This window comes from Ambystoma mexicanum, chromosome 3q (genome assembly GCF_040938575.1).
Source record: "Ambystoma mexicanum isolate Mex_15411 chromosome 3q, UKY_AmexF1_1, whole genome shotgun sequence".
NCBI classification, from domain to species: domain Eukaryota; kingdom Metazoa; phylum Chordata; class Amphibia; order Caudata; family Ambystomatidae; genus Ambystoma; species Ambystoma mexicanum.
In genome coordinates this window covers 251,752,443-251,771,982 of record NC_090926.1, presented here as the reverse complement: position 1 = coordinate 251,771,982, position 19,540 = coordinate 251,752,443, and the positions used below count along the sequence as shown (strand labels likewise).

The 19,540-nt window shown below is 45.6% G+C and overlaps 1 protein-coding gene across 1 annotated transcript in view; it reads left to right on the top strand.

Annotated features, from left to right (window-relative positions):
• Positions 1-496: 496 nt before the first annotated feature.
• The window catches only part of LOC138582408 (cytochrome c oxidase assembly protein COX14-like), a 49,124-nt gene continuing 30,080 nt past the window's right edge, over positions 497-19,540 (top strand). Inside the window, exon 1 of the mRNA XM_069653679.1 lies at positions 497-635. Within this exon, the coding sequence (XP_069509780.1) occupies positions 555-635 (81 nt within the window). The 5' untranslated portion in view covers positions 497-554. The remainder of the gene's footprint in view (positions 636-19,540) is intronic.

Below are 19,540 nucleotides of genomic sequence, written 5' to 3'. Positions count from 1 at the left end.
GGAGGCAGGTGCCTCATGAAGTAAGTACTGTGACGAGGAAGAGTAGGACTAGGAGTAATGAAGATTACCGGTAAGTAATCAGAGCATCTGTGGGTGGGCGGGGCATCCAACTGAGCGTGGCTCGGCAGATTACTGAACACTTGCCTCCTACAAGCTACCATAGGATGCAGGATAGCATACAACACCGGTTCCACTTGCACCAGCAGACAGATCCTTCCCGCATTCCGCTCACTGAAATTGCTCCAGAACCGCAGTGGAAAAAAATCCCAACGATGACGTAGCAGTCACGTGAAGAAGAGTTGACGGGCGTTGCTATGCTCCGTTTTTCAGATGGGAACTAGACGTTACCCACAATAAATACATGCACGTGCACGTCATGGCGTCCTCCTACCTCAATGATTCTCTTCCTAAACACGTAGACGTCGTACGTAGAAAGGTCACGACGACTTTCAGAAATACGTGACAAACGTCAACAACATATAAAGGCATTTCAGAAAATGTCGGCAAACTTTTAAATAAACACACAATGCTATTGGTTCTCACAGCGACTTTAAATGTGTGTCTCAATTGATAATGAAAGCACGATAAGGTTTCCCTTTACTAAACGCTCATTTCCAGTTTCCAGGCGGCATCAGGTGAGTGCATGTGACCCTGCTCTTGCTGTGATTTTTATATGCATTTCTTTTGGCATCCATTAACTTATACCGTTTTCCCCACTTGTTATATTGGTAAAAGGAGCCCTTTTGCAACCCCTGGAAATACACGTTGAAGTCAGAGGATGCAGCAGAAGCTGTCATTCCTACTATTGTACTCATCGCATGTTGAAAATAAAAATTGTTATTACGTGACTTTCTAAACCTCTGTTTTGAAATGACACATGGCAGTCTGGTATTGTTGTTGGTATCGTTGACACAGCTGCTCCGAAGCTCATTTACGGTCCAGTTCAGGCTCTGGAATGCTAGTAGACAGTAAATGCTGTGCAGCTGCTACACAGACCGGGCTCTGGTGTAAGTGACTATATGTATAAATAAAAATACCTGCATCGGCTAATGCTCGCAGATGCAGAAACTGCTGTGCAGCTGCTACACAGACCGTGCTCTGGTGTGTTTATATAATAGCACCTGCATTTTGTGACACTTTTTGTTAGGTTTTGATCTGACCCTGTCCATGGTATGTGTGCTTGTGTCATAACTGTAGTGTTGATCTAGAATGTTTGAACTGGAACTAGCATGAATGTTCTACTGTGCTGTGAGTGTTCCTAGATAAACAGTTGGGACCTGGCACTGAATGGAAGAGGGGGCCGGTGGATGTCTCTCCCTGCCTATGTATTTTACCTGACTGCCCTAATGTATTTACCTAAAGTTTGTACCTAGTAAAAACCTGTCGAACCCATGAACGGCTTCACTCGCATACTTTGACTCCAAAGCATGAACTTAACATTGGTGACGAGGATTTGTCTCTGGGAACGTCCACTGGAGAAAGTGAGCAGTATAAGGTTGGAAAGCTGCACTTCAGAAGGAGCCCGGTGACCGAGGGCACATGCAGCAAGGAGAAGAGGCAGGACACCACGGGAGCAGGAGACATCCACCGGACACCCCAAGCTGTCCCTTGGCCATCAGGTGAGCGTGCCCTTTTCTGCCAGCAGTCTGCGCCAAATTGTATCCCTGGGAGCTGGCTCGCACCTTAAGTGACAGTAATAACCTTGTTGGACGCCGTTATGGCGCTGGTGTTTTCCCCTGGTGCACTCTTGCAGCATGGGGGTGACGGTTGGAGCGGAGCACTCCGTCCGTGGCCGCTCTCATTTGCCAATTGGTGACGTCAGCTGGATGCTGGGGAAGTTGGCGATTCTTGCTGACAATGAACGTTTCCCCCGGCATTCCATGACCCGGCAGCGCATTGACAGCATCACTGAGAAGATTACGGAAAAAAAAGGACCTTCCAACGTGGAAAACGTACCCCAGTTCCGTGTTTCATACGGAAACACAACGTTAGAAATGGGAAGTTCCAACAGCCAGTGAGCTGTATAGACGATGCATTGAAGTACTGCATTCAGATATGGAACTTTGAATTACTGCATTCAGATATGGAACTTTGCCAATGTGAGTTTCCGGGCCGTGCGGTTTGAGATGCAGGATGTTGTCGTGAATTTTTCTTTTGTGGATTTTGCCAACAAGTAAAACATTATCAAATATTCATGTCGATGCTGGAATTAATACAATGACATGTTGCAGAGTCATGGGAATTTCTGCGATAACAACGTTCACGGGAAGTTAAGCGGTGAACTTGGACATGAAGTGATGTGCCACTACCTCTGGAAGGATTGCACTTTAAACTCAAGTACTGGGGAGTTATTTATGGGAGTGGCTGAGTTTTGGCAATTATTCTGGTCAATCCATAATGGGTTGAACATTTGACACTGTGGGATTACCATTTGTTTTAATTTGGCAATTTTGGTAAAGTGATGTAATGCATTCCAATGTATTGTTATGTAACCTTGCATTTTTTCCTAGGAACCTTACCAAAGGGGCTCTGAGGACCTTAAATGTTGGGTTTGGGAGGCGTTTATTAACACATTGCATTGTTGCCCACTTTTAAGTCTGATTTGTTCTATTGGTATGTTATGGGAAGGACAGAGTCATTTATTAATCCATGGTTTAGCATCATCATTATTATTAGAGGCAGTGTCTGTTTGTGGAGTGGTGCCAGTAGTCTGGGATAGAAGGTGCCATTGGTTTGGCATAGGTTGTGCCATTGTTAGCATAACAGATGCTAATGGTTTGACATAGGTTGTGTCTTAGTGCATAAGAGGTGCCATTTGTTCGGCATTAGTTGTGCCACAGTTTGCTTTGGTGATGTAATTGTTTTATCATAGGAGCTACACATTTTGCATTTTAGATGCTTTTGGTTTAGTGCATGAGGTGCACATTACGTCACTGTTTGGCGTGAGTAGTACATTTGAATTGTACAATTTATGCCTTTGGACTGGCATAGGATGTGCATTAGAGGTGCATGTGAGATGTCATTGGTTAGTAGCTATTTGGGCATAATGTTGAGTTGCACATAACAATGTTTAAATGTTGGGTGTTGAGCAGAACAACTGCTGTATTACTTAAAGTAAAGTAAATGCAATTTAGTTATATGTGATGCCCTGTATGTTTAACTAAATTTTCTTCCACAGGTACACACAGATGAAATGTATGTTTACCAAATCATTTTATTTGCCACACGTATGCACAGTATCTCTCTGCAGGCTTAAATTATGGTCCTATTCCGGGCGTGTATTTTCGTGTTAATGTTCACCATATTTAATGCTAAATTCGAGGCTGTGTGGAGGTGTGAGTGGAGTTGGTTATGTGTTTGTGTGTACTGGACAAGGGTCACTCATGTCGCCATAAAATGTGGAAAACTGTTGATGGGGACAGTCCTGTCAGCTTTGTTTGTGGAACAAATTTCCTCCTGGCATGTGTGCTAGGTTTTGAAGGTGTTTGTGCACATCTTGTAGTTGGAAGTTGGATGATCAGATTGTTTTGCATGTAGCGTGGTGGTTATGGTTGACCGGTGAATGAGGGCTGGTTCCCTATTATTAGACGTCTGTGGTGGGGCACGCTGCAGAGTTGATGAATGTCCATGGTTGGTGCTTGGCTGTTTTGAGCTAGAGTAAGGTATAGTGAGGTTAGCAAATTTTTGCTCTGAGCAGTAGCTTGGCTAGTAGAGTTGTATTGAGGAGGATTTGACCCCTGTGGTCATTATCAAATTTTGTTCGGAGCAATTGTGCATGTTTTCCCTGTGTTTTTATCCTGCTGTTGTCTGCTTATATAGGGGGAAGATGTGTTAGGTTTTGATCTGCCCCTGTCCATGGTATGTGTGCTTGTGTCATAACTGGAGTGTTGATCTAGAATGTTTGAACTGGAACTAGCATGAATGTTCTACTGTGCTGTGGGTGTTCCTAGAGAAACAGTTGAGACCTGGCACTAAATGGAAGAGGGGGCAGGTGGATGTCTCTCCATGCCTATGTATTTTACCTGACTGCCCTAATGTATTTACCTAAAGTCTGTACCTAGTAAAAACCTGTTGAACCCATGAACGGCTTCACTCGCATACTTTGACTCCAAAGCATGAATTTAACACTTTTCTTAAAATAGTTTGTTTTTAACGATGTGAAGAGTGAGATGTAATGTAAATGGTTAATTTAAGTTATTATGTAAAGCCGTATGATGGCTTGCTTATTTTGTTTTAAACCAATAAACATTGATTTTTATTTTTTATTTAATTTTTTTTATAAATGTTTATTGGTTTAAAACAAATTAAGAAAGCCATCATACGGCTTTACATAATAACTTAAATTAACCATTTACATTACATTTCATCACACTCTTCACTTCATTAAAAACAAACAAATATTTTAAGAAAAGTGTCCAAAAATGCAGGTGTTATTATACATACACCAGAGCACGGTCTGTGTAGCAGCTGCACGGCAGTTACTGTGTCTGCAATCATTAGCTGGCGCAGTATTATTATTATAAATATAGTCACTTACACAGATATTCTAGATCTTTTTTGATTTTGAGATGTTAGATGATTTTTATATATAAATCCTCTAACAAAGCAGGTAAAGCTCTAGCCTCATATCTCAAAATCAAAAAAGATCTAGAATATCTGTGTAAGTGACTATATTTATATTAATACCTGCGCCGACTAATGATTTCAGACACAGTAACTGCGTTGCGGCTGCTACGCAGACCGTGCTCTGGTGGAAGTGACATATATATTTATACCTGACAAAGCCCGTTTAGGGTGAAACACATTGTTCTTTGGTCTTTTCTGTTGGTGCTGCTGCTCTTTTGTCCACCGATTATGTATCAATAAAGGACTCTTTTTGCACAGCAAACATGCCTGGGATTTGATATGTATAATGTCTTCTATATTTGCTTGAGTGCCACGGCACCCTGGACTGTGTAACATCCCTACCTTTCTCCTCTTTGATGTCCTGGGAGTGAGTCTTGGAAGTGCACGGTGATGGTGCGTGTTATGGTTGCTTAGCTTACCATAACTGGCGAATTTCTGAGGTTTTTCGGTTTTTTTTGTAACCATAACGTCCCTTTAGCAGAGTTTTTGTCATTGAATTTCATAGGTTTTTATTAGTGGAACTTAACCTTAACCTCTCTTTAACAAAGTTTTTTTTCAGAGAATTGCATGGGTTTTTACCAGTGCATGCTATTTTCCTACAACTTACTAATATCAATATAGCAACTTTTTTGTCCAATTTACAAAGTTTCACCTTAAAACTCTGCCATTTCCCACCTTCTAGCATAATTTTTAACACTTCTATACTTTTCCCACTGTTTTTGCTTGCATTGAAGTCCGCGAACCTCTGACATCATTGTGGACCTTCCGAACAGTGCCATGTGACCATGCGCTTGTGCGCGGCATGATGACATGTCCATGAATGTGTTTGCAGTTCGGAACTGCATTTTTTACTGATCTAGGAACAAGCAAAAAATGTACCCTTGCAGAGCTCCTACACCTATTCTTACTCATTAGCCATTAACAATGTAGTACAAAGCACATACTTGGAAGACTAGTAGTAAAACTGCTATTTATTTTAAAAATGGCATCAGCTTTTGCCATCCCTGCTCCCCAAGATCCACCATCACCAGCTGGAGGACCCATACAACAAAGAAAAGTGCAGTATTTCCAAAGACAATGAAGAGGACCAAGAAGATGAGGTAGAAGAAGTGCCTACCTCTAGCACCCAGAGAGAATCATTGGTGTGGCAGTTTTTTTTACCACTGGTGGGAATGTACCAAAGGCTAAAGCTACAAAACTTTGTACTCAGTCGCAGACTACCTGGACATTACTCCTACGGGACCACCTCCATGCGCCACCACACCAAATCCACCTACCGCAATGCTCTCAGAAAGATTTACTTTCTTAGCAAGTAGTAGGCTGTCTTCCTGCACATCATCTTACACAACCAATGCTGTAACCACACAGCCTACTTCTGTGGGACACAAAATTCCACCAGCTACCTTGCAAGCAATAAAAGAGGCTGTTGATCCGTATCTTTGGAAGACAACAGTCCTCTGTATGTACTGCAACACACTACTCTGCAGGGGGAAGCAATTTCGATGTGTGTTTGAAGCTGTAATCAAGGAGCATGAGAAACACTGCCCACTAACTTAGAAGTAACACACGTGCAACATCTTCCCATGTCCACCTGCCCCTCCATATTAGTTCTTGGTTCCTATTCCCTCCTCACCGGACGTTCTAACCTCTCCTGCAAAAATCTTAGACTCCATCTACTTTACATTTCTCAGTAAAGTACATGGACTCAATAAGTTTTCCAACATTTCCATTAGCATTTTGTGTTCTGCTAATGGAAATAATGTGATGTTCATCCCCCATTCAAGGGACCGGAACAGGGGATAACGGCCCGGCAGCCCAAGTTATCACCCCAAGCGAAGTGTGTCTATGTGCGCTCTGATGCCTGCGGGCTTCGGTGCGTTATTAATGAATAAGTAACGAGGGCTCTGTACCATTTATCCTCCATAGCCCCTGCAATGGAGGATAATGGCCATTAGCACCCCGGGTTCCCAAAGCGGGAACCCAGGGTGCTACAAAATAGATTTTTCGGGCATCCCGCTGTAGGAAGGAAAATCCTTTTCCAAGATGGCCAGCATGGAAAGAGAAGGCGGGGCTCCATACAGAGCACCTCTTCCCTTTCTGTGGCAGCCTGCAGAGGGCGACGTGTGAACCCTATGACCATATGACCACAGGCACATTTTTTTTTTCCTTTTCAAAACTATCGTACTTTCAAGTAACTTTACCACATAGCCGGTCCCAGGTGGACAGGGCCACTTTAACACAATTTTTCGTCCCTCGTGGTCATGGCCAGTAGCCAGATTGTCCGGGTCATGACCTTATACCATGACCCAGACAATCTGGCCACTGCCCATGGCCACAGGCTACACCTCAGTCACCAAAGGTATATCACTATTTTTTGTACCTACATTATGACACTTGTCAAAAAAATGAAACACAGGCTTTTTCTGTTATTCACTTTAGGGTGATAGCTTTCCACCCCTGGATCCTCCTCCTCCTTCTGGTTTAGGATCCACGAAACTCCTTAGAAATGTGAGGACTATCGGTTCTTTACTTTGGGTGAGGATTTCACCCCTGGGTCCCCCTCTTCTGGGTGTTGACCTTTCTCGATTCTTTTAGCCTCCCTCCGCCGGGTTCGCTATGGCTCTTCTGCTTTAAACAAATCCTAATGTCTTTTTAAACCGTTCAACGTGGACATCCCTCTGCTGGGTTCACTCTTGTCAACACACTGTTTCTGGGGACTTTAGATTTCGCCCCACTTTACTGGCATCCCTCCTTTGTGTTCACTCTTGCCGTTTCTCAATTCTTTTTACTTTCAATGTCTGCAGGATTTGCTTCCCCTGTTTTCTCTCTATATGGGCTACACGTCCCTTAATTTTCAACAGTTTGTAGATCAAAGACTTTCGATTGTACAGGGATTTTGCTAGATCTCCTGCATGACTGCTTTCACCTATCTTGGCGGCTCTCCTACAGCCTTCTGGTATCTGTAGTTTTCATCAATATGGGGTTTGACCAGAGTCTCTCGACTTAGCACCCACATGGTTCACGTCCCTCTGCAGCTGGTCTTCCCCCTTAATAATTTTACAGTTCTCTTGAACTTCTTTTCAACTGGCCACTTTGCGACTTTAATTCAACACAGCCCGGTTCTTATCCGTTCTCTCTCCGACTCACTGGCTGTGATTAACTGCTTGGCTTTCCTTCTATCTGCAGTTAAGCCCGCTACCACGGTAGCAGGAATCTTCCCCCGTTCCTGCTTATTGGCGTAGGCTTGTCCCTTGTACTGTTGCCATCTGCTGCAAGACACTTGGAGTATTGTTTGTGGTCTTATGCTCTCTTCCACAAAGGTTCTGCCACCCTCAGACAAAAAAGAGAAAGGTCGCTTCTCTCCTTGTCACCCTCTCGATTCCAGTCGCCTTTCTCCTTTTCTTGAACTGCCGTGCCGTGTTGGCTGTCTGGTCGTGTAGTTTGCCTTGCTCGTACTGTGATCTCTTGCTCCACCTTTTTATTGCTGTGGGGAAAGGAATGAGCGGTCGGGTGTGTGTAATTCTGATCAATTGCCTGACCCTTGTGTTGGGACATGTCGGGTAAATGGCTCTAGGGTTAGGGGAGGAAGTGCTCGAGTCAGAAAGGGGGGGATGGGGAAGAGGTGTTATGAGGAATTACAATCCTCATGTCAGGAGGGTTGATGAACTTGGAAGGGGGAGATTGGTAGGGTTTGCAAAGTGAATGGGAATGATCAGGACTTTTCTCATAAAATAAACAAGGGGGATTGTGGGAACGGTAGTGTTTTTATCTGAGCAGGTTGCGAGTGCAGGAAATAATAATCGGAGGGACGGGAAGAAAAATGAATGGGAGTATTCGGGTGGGATATAGGAAAGTGGGGGTTTTGAGAGAGGTTGTTTCCTGGTGTATCAGGGTTTGGGCTCCTAGTTGGTTTACGAGAGGTGTAGGGGTGATTGCATTTTATTAAGGGAGCTTCTTTGGGTGGAAGGGAGGTAAAAGTGGAATAATCAAAGAAAACCTCAGGGACTTTGTCCCCTCACCTACCTTCCTCGGTATAATACTGTGCCTCACCTTGGATATTCCCCTTAGCATAAGCCTGGTCTCCCTTACCCAGGTGATCCTCCCCCACTGGTCCAGCCCCAGGAACTGGTTCCAACAGCGAAGGCTGTGTCCCAGCCACCTGGATAAGGGATTCCTGAGCTCTACCTGGGAGAATACCCGTGGGTTTCTCACAGCACTCAGTCTTGTTGTTGCCCCCCACGTCCATAAACTCTGTAGATGGCTCCCGGTCACAAGTTTCTGTGAGTGGTCAGCTCTCTTGCCAGTTATTGTACAGACCCTACCCCTCCCCATAGATCTTGCCTCCCCTAGAAACTTCATCCATATCTCCTCCCAACTTCCTGTGAAGACACCCTCCCCAAGTTGAGCAAGTACTCACATCAGCCACAGCAATCTCATTTTCCACGGGCACCATGCGGCCCACGAGTCCCGCTGCAGGTGATGCAGGTGAGGCAGGGCAATGTCCCAGTCTAAGAGAAACCTTTTGGTGATCCCCCTTGAATCGAATAGGTCACCCACTCCAGTGGCACAAAGTTCTAGATTTTACTAACCCATTTGTGTTCTGTTGGGGCATCTTTTTGTTTATATTTGTGTGCCACCACAAGCATTGCCGCCACTATCAGGATAACGTGTTTTTCTTTGAGATTTAGAGGGTAGATTTTCCAGACCACCATGTCTTACCCCCCCTCCATTCCCAGGATGGCCATCCCTATGTTATCTGGCATCTGACTCCCAAAAATACAATTAATTGCTGCACGAATCATGCCCCAATAAGGCTGTATGACTGGGCATTCCTACCAGGTATGCTTCCACAATCCCAGTTCCCCACATCCCCTTCAGCAGAGCACTAAGGCAGTTGGGTAGAATTGATGCCGTTTTTCAGGGGTGAGATGCCATTGGACCATTATCTTAACCCATATCTCCTGAATCTGGATGGCCTGTGTGAGCTTGAGGATATCTGCTCATAACTGAGTCCAAAGATTCCGCCTCCAGCGGCTGCCCCACTGCAGTTTTCCACTGCTCCATATAGTGCCATGCCTGGTCCTGGTCCCTTCTGCTATAATCCCATATAACGCTCCTGCCAAAGGCCTGTCCCTGTGTCCATCATTACGAACCGTTCAAAGGGCGTGAGATCCCTGGTGGCCGCTGACCTGACCATTGGGTTTGTAAGCAGTGCCTCGTTGAGAGTAGCCATACCTCTTCCCCCTCATTTAGCCCAAAATCCTGCTTGCACTGTGCAAAGGATTTAATGTCCTGACCCAAGAACATGCCACATAGTTTGCCGCACCTTGCCGCCTCCCACCCATTGAAGGCACCGCTTTCCATACCCGGTGTTTACTGGGGATTCCTAAACGGCGATGTCAGTGGGGAGAGGGGGGAACGTGGTCAAGTTCACCCACTGCACCAGCTCATCCCATGAGTACACTACTAGGGCCGCTATCCTGCTACGGTACGTGTTTGCAGGTCTACCCCCCTTGGGCCACCACAACACCTCGTCCAGTGGTAAGCCCACCACTGCTTTGTCCATTCAACACCAGACCTTCCTGCGATCGCTCCTGAACCAATCTCAGATCACTCTGAATTGAGCCGCAAGGAAATTCATGCAGAAGTTTGGTGCTCGTAGCCCTCCCTTGCTTCTGGGAGACATTAGCATCTGCATAGCTACCCTTGGACTCTTGCAGTTCCAAATAAATGACCCCACATGTTTTTGAAGAAACCTTGGGGTACCCCCACTGGCAGGGCTGCAAAATAATACAGGATTTTTGGCAAAATCACCATTATAAGGCATTTATCCTACCTATCTAGTATATTGATAAGGGCACCTATTCCACCAGCAGCAGGTGCAGTTTTTCCGCTAAAGGTGGGTAGTTAGCACGGTAAAGAGCACCCAGAGAACTAGTAATCTGGAGCCCCAAATATCTAATGCCGGTTTCCGCCCATCTATAGGGTACTTTACCCCGCAATTCCAGAACCTTTTTCTGAGGGGGTGGTCACGTTTAGTAACTCAGATTTGTGGCCGTTTATTGTTACCCTGCCACCTCCCGAAAGAGAAGAAGTTCCTGTGAGTTCTGGTTCTGTAATCCAGAGGAGCATGTCATCAGCAAATGCTGCGACTATATGCTCCTCACCCCCAAATGCAATCCCCTAATATGCGGGGAGGCCTTACTGTTGGCCAAGAGCAGCTGCAGGTGGATGGCGTATAAGAGCGGGGAGAGCGGGCAACCCTACTTGCCTCGTGAGACTGTGACCCTCTGGGAAAGTTGCCCGTTGATTGCCAGGTGCAAGGAGGGAGTTCGGTAGTTGGCTCTTACCATTGAAAGGAATTTAGAACCGAATCCCATAACCTCCATGGTATGGATGAGGAATGGCCATGCAACCCGGTCGAATGCCTTGTCTGCATCCAACACTAGTATAAGTGCAGGGGTTCTAGATTTATTTACTTTTTCAATCGGATGAGACCTACTCAATGGTATCCTCGGTCTGCCTATGCCTAATAAATCGCGACTGGTCGGGATAAATCAGTTTGAGGAGGAGCTTATCCAGGTGTGACTCCAGAACCTTGGTGTAGATCTTTCTGCCTAGATTGATAAGGGCAATCGGCCGGTATGAACCGCATAGTGACATCCTTATAGGGCTTTGGGAGCAGCACAACCTTGGCTTCTTCCATTGTTTGGGTGATACACCATGCCCCCCCCAAAGAGTTGAATAGCTGGACTAAGCGCATTATCAGTGCCTCTAAAGGTTTTGTAGAAACACGCTGGAAAGCCGCCCAGGGCAAGGCAACTATAGCCGCCCTTACTTCTACGGGAGTAATGTCTCCCTCAAGTTCTTCCTGTTCTAGAGGAGTGATCTTAGGGAGAGGGCACAGGGATAGGTATTTCCCTTGGGCTCCCTCCTCAGGGGAATCTGATGTGTACGGGGATGAATAATATTCAGTGAAGACCGAAATAATGGCAGGTAGAGCAGTGCTTTCTTGCCCCCCCTCCTTTATTTTAAGGATTCTTTTTACCTAATCGACCTCGCTAACAGGCGAACCGCATTATTGGCTTTGACATAATACCTCTGTTGGAGGTAGAGCAATGAACGCTCTGCAGCTGTAGTCTGCAAAAAATCGAATTGCCCCCTAATCGACCGATATTCCCTTTGCAGCATACTCCCTGCGTTCTTTGCCATTTGAGCCATTATTTGTTTAAGTTTAGCTTCGCAATTCCTTCTGAGCGCGCACCAGTGAGAAGCACCTGGAAGCACTGCTTTGCTGCTCGTGCTGCTCCTTTGCCTTCTAACCAGCTGATTGTGGATTGTTTAGTCCAGCGGAAAGCTTTGGAAATATTGTTCTACCAAACTTTTACGGACTGTTTGTATTTGCAAACGCTTGGCTCTTCCCCTTTTTTTTCAACACGCATTAAAACCGGCACGCGCACCAGTGAGAAGCACCTGGAAGCATTGCTTTGTCGCTCGTTCTGCTCCTTTGCCTGCTGACCAGCTGATTGTGGATCATTTAGTCAAGCGGTAAAAAGCCACTTCTCCTGCTGTTCAAGTCTACTTGTATGGACCATTGTACAAGTACTTAAACTTTCCTAACTTTTTACATCCAGGAAAGCTTTGGAAATATTGTTCTACCGAACCTTTACGGACTGTTTGGATTTGCAAACGCTTGGCTCCTCCCGTTTTCTTCGACACGCTTAAAAACCGGCACGCGCACGCATGCACCAGTGAGCAGCACCTGCAAGCACCGCTTTGCCACTTCGCCAAAGCGGTGAGAAGGGCTTGCTATTTTGATGCTATAATTGTGTGACATTGTTGCACCACATAGTCACAAGAGTGGCGATTGAATAAGGTTTTTGTGTTATTGCTTAATGGTTTAACTCGTGCACTGTTACATTTCTCTTTTTGATAACCGGTGAAATTGTTGAAAACTTACTTTAAAGTGTAAAGTATATTCCTTGTCACAGATGTCTATACCTTTTTACACTTTAAAGTCGAGTATGCCAGACAGGATGAATAAGCCGCAGAGCGTCACATTGAATGAACGTAATATACCTCGGAGAAAGGCCACACAAAAGGTTATTATTTTAACACCTGTGAACAAACGCTGGTCAATACTGACATTCGTGATTTTTACTCGGTTTGTGCCGAGAGCAGAACAGAGTCCTGATTACACCCTCTATCAAAGTCGGGCGATGCAAGTACAAGCCCTGTTGAGGGAGCAACAGTCAATCACTTCATGTCACAGCCGACTAATACAGATGCATCTAATATATTAAAAAGTTCTACATCACTACAAGTGATTTCAGATCAAACATTAGGGAGGGTATCCCATTCACCTCCGTGTCCGGTAGTCAATTTACTGGACTTTACAACACCAGAGACAAATTGGGTGATTTCTGATATATCAATTCATGCAAGTGTTTGTGGGATCTCTCACAGCATGAATCAAACATCTTCCCCCAAATATTACGCTAGGTGCTCAATGGATTCCTCTGTACATGCAGCAGTCTTATGTACACCCTGCACCACGTAAGTACACAACAGCACAACCGGATACGCCACAAAAACAGGTGGTCTTGAGTAGTGTGCTAGAGATAACCTTAACAGCGGTTAACACAACAATAATAAGCCTATCAAATTGTTTGAATCCTTAGATTCAAAATTATCCCAGCAATCCGCTCAAATTCAGCTAATAGCGGACTGGACTTCTCGTGAGATGCTCACTAGAACAAGTAATATGGTCTCAAGCGAAAAAGCCAAAGCGCAACTAACATCCCCTCCAGCCAAATTCCGAACAATCTTTTCAGAAAAAACTAACATGCCATCTGTTGTACCCATATTTGACCAAGTAATTCGACCTAAAGGCGATCTGTCGCAGAATCACTCAGTGGTAAAAGTAGATGATTCGTGGACAAGTGAGGAGCAGAATAAATCCTTGAATTTGTTAAATGTTGAAAAGCATCCTTTCGACATATTTACAGTAACGGGCGCTAAAACAGGGAGACCAAGCACACGAAGCTCAACATTCTAATTATTAAATCGAGAGCAAAAAAAAAGAAAAATGCGAGCTGTGAAGTCTACCAGCATTAAGAGTGCCAAACCAGTCATACCTGCCATCTGTAAGGCACTAAAGAGCCCGACAAATGTAATTGGTACTAAAACTTTAGCTAAAAACACACCTAGCAACTCATTGCCACTGACCACCTCTATTGTATGAACCACTGAATGATTTTAATTACTGTAACTGAACAAGATAAATCTAGTCAAAATGTAAAAATAAATTCTCTTAAAGATCTAAATCAAGGCACAGTGAAAGAGAAAGAATACATGGAAATTAAGAAGGCAGTAGACACTTATTTGATGGAACGATTTCTTTTTTTTTTTTGTCAATCTTTTTTATTGAAACATCAATACACATTGAATTCCTTCGCAAATCAAATCAGTGGCAACATTACTTGATTACAATTCGGCTGTAGGCGGCCCAGTGGTGCTCGTCCACCGGGTCATCTATCAAAATTCACAAACTTTATAGCCTTCAGCATTTGTCACTGTGCTTCCAACTTCAATTATCTTCAACCATGCATAAACATTTCATTTAAGTTTTTATGATTCTATTAGTAACTGTATTTCGCAAGTACCCTGGGGGTGTAATTTTGTAGCTTTGTGTTTTTGTGGCATTCTTCGTTGAAGAGAGGAAAAGGAAGAGCAGGAGAGGGAAGAGAAGAAGAGAGAACAGAGGAGGAGAAAGGAGAAACCGGGAAAAAAAAAATCTTCACCAGAGTCATCCCCAGTCCGGATGTTGCTTCCCAAGCCCTGTAACATCCCCCCATTCTGATTTCAGTTCAGTGGGTCCTTCCTTTATTCTCAAACTATTCAGGGCTGGAGGAGGTATTTAATCGGTCTTGGTTGGAAGAACATGTGTTCCTTTTCCTCCACGTGGTCTAGAAATGGGCCCCAGATATTCCGGAATTGATGGAACGATTTTAAAAATCAAACATCTAATTCACATACAAATGTAGCCATTGGAGAAAGCAGAGTGTCAGAAGTGACAGTAGCGGACGATGCATTAACTCGTCTGTCGACTTTGCAAGGTGAGCAAACGAGACCTTTGCACAATTGTACTAACGGGCAATTTTGGCAAACGGTGTAAATAAATCGGTCATAACCAGGATAATAATACCACTAACAGACAAGCGCTGCTCCATCAAGCTGCGACAACTAAAGTAAGTCCCAACATCAAACTCACTCGGTGATAATGAAATGTGCGCAATACATAACAACAATTATGATCTATGTAGAACTAGCATACTGAACATGTTTGCAGAAGTACCAGCATTAGAAGACATCACATCTGTTGATATACAGGTGAATTTTTAGATGATATGGATCCATCCATTGTTAGACTATGGCTACCAGAGCAAAAATGGATCTATTTAAAGTGGGATTCATTATTGCAAAGAGTCCAGAAATGAGACATACGACCTGAGGTTAGGAATCGGACTGATCAAACTGCATCAACTTGTTCTATCTGTGTGCATTCAAGAGTACATCAACAGGCATAACCACCAGCAGAAAACCATGTAAAACAAATACAGTTGGCGAGTTGGAATACTCGCGGTCATTCACACCTGCAGTTCCCCAATGTCAATCTATTAGAAAAATGTGATATTTTAGCCTTGCAAGAGACCTGGCTCATGGTTACACCAATATGGGACAACCATGATATCATGTTTTTGCCAGCCAAGACATCATTTAAAGGCAGACCAACCTCTGGCCTGCTTGTGGCAGTAAAGAAAAGTGCGGGTTTAACTATTCTTCCTTCGGTGGCTCCGAACAATTTTATGCAATAAGTCCAAATCAATGGTTATGATCGGGAAATCCTGTAGGAATATCTGATGAGCATTAATAGCGTTACTTGATATCATCTCAATGACCGCAGGTGTTTCAATCACCATAATCGTGGGTGATCTGAACTTGGATTGTATTTATTGTGGACAAAAGGTAAAACCTATTGAGAGTACCAGATGGATAACACTCCTGTCCAAACACAACTTTAGAATGGCCAATGGATCCATTTTGGGCGATGTACCACCGCAGAGTACATGGAGGAGAGGTAGTTTGCTAAGTATTATTGACTATATATTTTTAGAAGATGGTTTATTTGCGATAGCTGATGAATTTGAAATCATACAGCAACCTTATAGTGTTCACAATATGCTTGCCCTAACCTGGACATGGCCAATCGTATACAACATCGTGCATCCAGAATGGTATAGGCAACCATTAACTCTTAATGCCAAAACCTGTTTCTGTTGGTGTGATGACAATTTGCAATTGCTCAATAATACACTTTTACAATGGTACTTGTGTCATTCTAATGAGCCATATACTTCAATTTTGGACAGCTTTAAATGTTCCCTCATGACAGCTTGACCCAAAGCTGTTCACCATTTACATTGCTTTGACCCTGAATTAAAGGCCCGGAAGGCAGAATGGCACAGATACAAAAAATTATTCTAAAATTATCACTAGCTGAGAGATCTAGAGCTAGGAAATCAGCTGTCGCTATCGTAATTGGACCAGAGGTCTTCGAGCTTGGTGGTTTCAACACGATAGTGAAGCCATGCTCGTATCTCTGCATAATAAGAACTCTGCACAGACATGGCACCTCTTGAATAACACTAAATTCAATTTACAAAGCTCTAATCAAATAAATGGTGTGTCAGAAAATCCGTGGTTGGCATATTATTCTGCCTTGTATGCTGATCCACAATTTGATGCCTTAATGAGTACATATCAATTAGACGATGTTTGGAATTTGCATTATACTGTTGAAACCATTGAGGATTTAATTTAAAAAACTGAGCGGATCAAGGGCAATGGGCCCGATGGCCTTAGCAACTATATGTTTAAGGATGGTCCTGGTAATTGGGCTATCATCCTGTATAATATTTTTTGAAATGTTATCACAAAGTTAAGCCTTCCCCTATCGTGGTGTAAATCCCTAATAATCCCAGTCTTTAAAAAAGGCGATTGCTCATCCCCAACCAACTATATACCCATAGCCCTGCTGGATGCGCCTGGAAAAGTCTTCACCTGTTTTCTCTTAACCAGGGAATTAAGCCCCCTGACGATTAGGGAGGTCACCCGAAGAACTTCCCTCTTTCCCATGGTCGTCTTACCGCGAGGCTCGCACTAACGATGAGTGGCTGCCATTCGGATCTCCCCCGCCCCCCCTCTCCTCGAGTCCCCCTCTCCCTTTCACCCCTCTGGGAGGGCTCAACCAGCCTCTAGCTCCCCCCGACCATCATCTCTGGAATTGAGCTCTTGTAACAACCCAGAGCAAACCTGTGGGGGGCCCCCTAGACCCATGTAGATAATCCAAGACATCCTGTACCACCCACATCCCCCGGTACCTTCCTCCTAACTACCTCCCCCAGGCGGGCTACAACATTGTAACCCCCCCCTTTTCCAACAGCGTGGCACTCCTTTGTCGATGGGCGTGTGGTGAGGGGCCCCCCTTAGGCCCCATTTATTTTAGACCCTTGTTGAAAACTTTGTTGACTCCCACATTTACCTCTTGAGTGGTTCTCTCGCCGGCCTTTGTTCTTGCCTTGTTGACTCTTCGTCCTCAATCTTCAGTGCCCTTGTACCGTCCTCGCAGGCCGTGACCCAATACTGTTTCCCTTCCCATTCGAACAGTAGTCCAAAGGGAAAGATCCATTCATATCGTATGTCCACTCGCATTGGGGCACGCACCACCGGGCCCATCATCCTACGCTTCACCAGGGAGGTCTGGGCTAGGTCCTGGTATAGCTGAAGTTCCAAGCCATTGTAGCTGATTGATCTGGCTCTCCTGGCAGCTGCCGGCACCTTCTCCTTCTGCCCATACTCGTGTAAAGTCACCAGTACATCTCTGGACCCTGGCACTCCCCTCTTTGGTCCCACTCTGTGTGTATGATCCAGTTCTATTCCGACCAGTCTTCTACCTCCAGCAGGTTCACAAAAATTTGCTGTGCTATTGTGCATAGATCCTTGTCTGCCACCGCCTCAGCGAGGCCCTTTGCTCTGAAGTTAGATCTTCTTGAGCGGTTTTCAAGGTCTTCGCACTGGATCTCAAGGTTCTGCGTGACCCTTACTATTTGCTCTACCAGTTCGTCTATCTTCCTTGTGTCCTCAGTGACCCCTTGTGTGGCGCTCTCCGCTGCATCGGTCCACTCCTCTAGTTTTGTTATTTCCCCATTCACTGCTTGCAACGATTGACAGTTCTGCTTGCACCAGGCTCAACTGCAATTGAATGGTGTTCTCTAAAGCCTTGGTCGAAGGACACCACTTAATCTTTTGCGGTGGCTGCCAGTGGCCCCAAATCCTCTCTTGCCCCGGGCCCCTGATCTCCACCACCCAGTACCTCGCTGTCTGTTCACCAGAGTCTCTGCAGATTGCCCTCCTGTGGTTTCTTCACCGACTTGGGGGCAGCTTGTATGTCCTCCCCCTTGTTTTTGGACATAGTGCGTAGGCAGGTCTGATTGGGGGGGGGGGGCCGCAGCCCTGCCACCGCCTCTTCTCCTTGATATTGTGTTGCACCTTTTGCGTAGGAACCTCCTTCTCTTTGTGGGTCCACCCTAGACTGTGCAGGAGGGGCAGGGGGGGTTGGAACTCCCCTGTAACTGTGCGCAGGTGATCCACTGTTTGTCCTCCTCCTGGCCTTGGTGCCACGATCACTCTGCCCTGAGCCCAACTAAAGGGCCTCTCCATTATTATTCCTAACTCACAACGGATGTAGATGGAATCTTTAGCCCTCTATTCGGCTTCCGGATTGACCTGGGGAGGCCAGAGCCCCACCGGTCACTGTCACCTATGCGTGGTGCGCCTCTTGCTCCCTTGTTTCCCTTGCTGTGCTTCTGGGTGAGAGTGTGCTGGCTGAGGCACTATATGTTGCTCCAAAATGTATCTCAAATGGGACTTCAGCCGTCCTGCCTCTAACACCGCAGGGTCTGCCCTGGTCTTCTCTACAAAAGTGCTGGCATCAAAGCTTGGGCAGGGCCCCTCCCGCCGCACTCCTCCACTCCTCACTGTCACTTTGCTCAAAGCTGGTGACCAGTGCCTGCTATTCACTGCCTGCACTGGCCAGCCTCTGCCTGATTGCACCCTTCCTTGGGCCGGGGCGCACTCTGACCTGTGATGGTTCTCCCCCAAGGGGGTCGGAGGGTGGGGGGATTCGAGACCCTCAGGGTCGCCACCTTCCTGCCTCTTGACTTTCTCTGCGCGGCCCCTCCCTGGCCTCTTGGCCGCTCCGGGTTCTCTTTTCCACTGCGCAGCTCTCAGCAGTGGGCTACGGGTATGGCCCCTTCCGGATCCTCCTGATCTCTCCGATAAGACGCTGCTTCTCTGGCACGGGGGCGGCTCGGTCCCGCCTCGTTCTTCCCGCTGGCTCCCGCCAGCAAGGGAGCCCCCGCTACAATAATCCAGCCTAGGTAGGCCTCCAATATCGTAGATGGCTCCTTGGAGTGTGTGGCAGAGCCATGGTGGTCATGTTTTCTTATAGTATCATTACTGACATTATCTTATGTTGATTTGTACCACACATCGCTACCACCCAGGGCAGTCCCCAGGCACTCGCATAGCTCTGCAAAGAAAATGGGGTGGGGAGGTTGGTGGGGAAAAGGGTGAGGGGATAGGTTCACAACCAGGAGCAACTGGCATCTGTGAGTGTTTTGCATGTGGTCATTTGTGAGCGGCTTTGCGCATTGTAACTGTATGGGTAAGATTCCATGCCTCGGGTGTTTGGTAGTATTTTGTGTTGGTGTTAGTGTTGTGTGGTTACGATGGGTTGGTTGTGTGCACTGGTTAAATTCAGAGTCACAGGTGGTCGTAGCTGTAAGGTAGT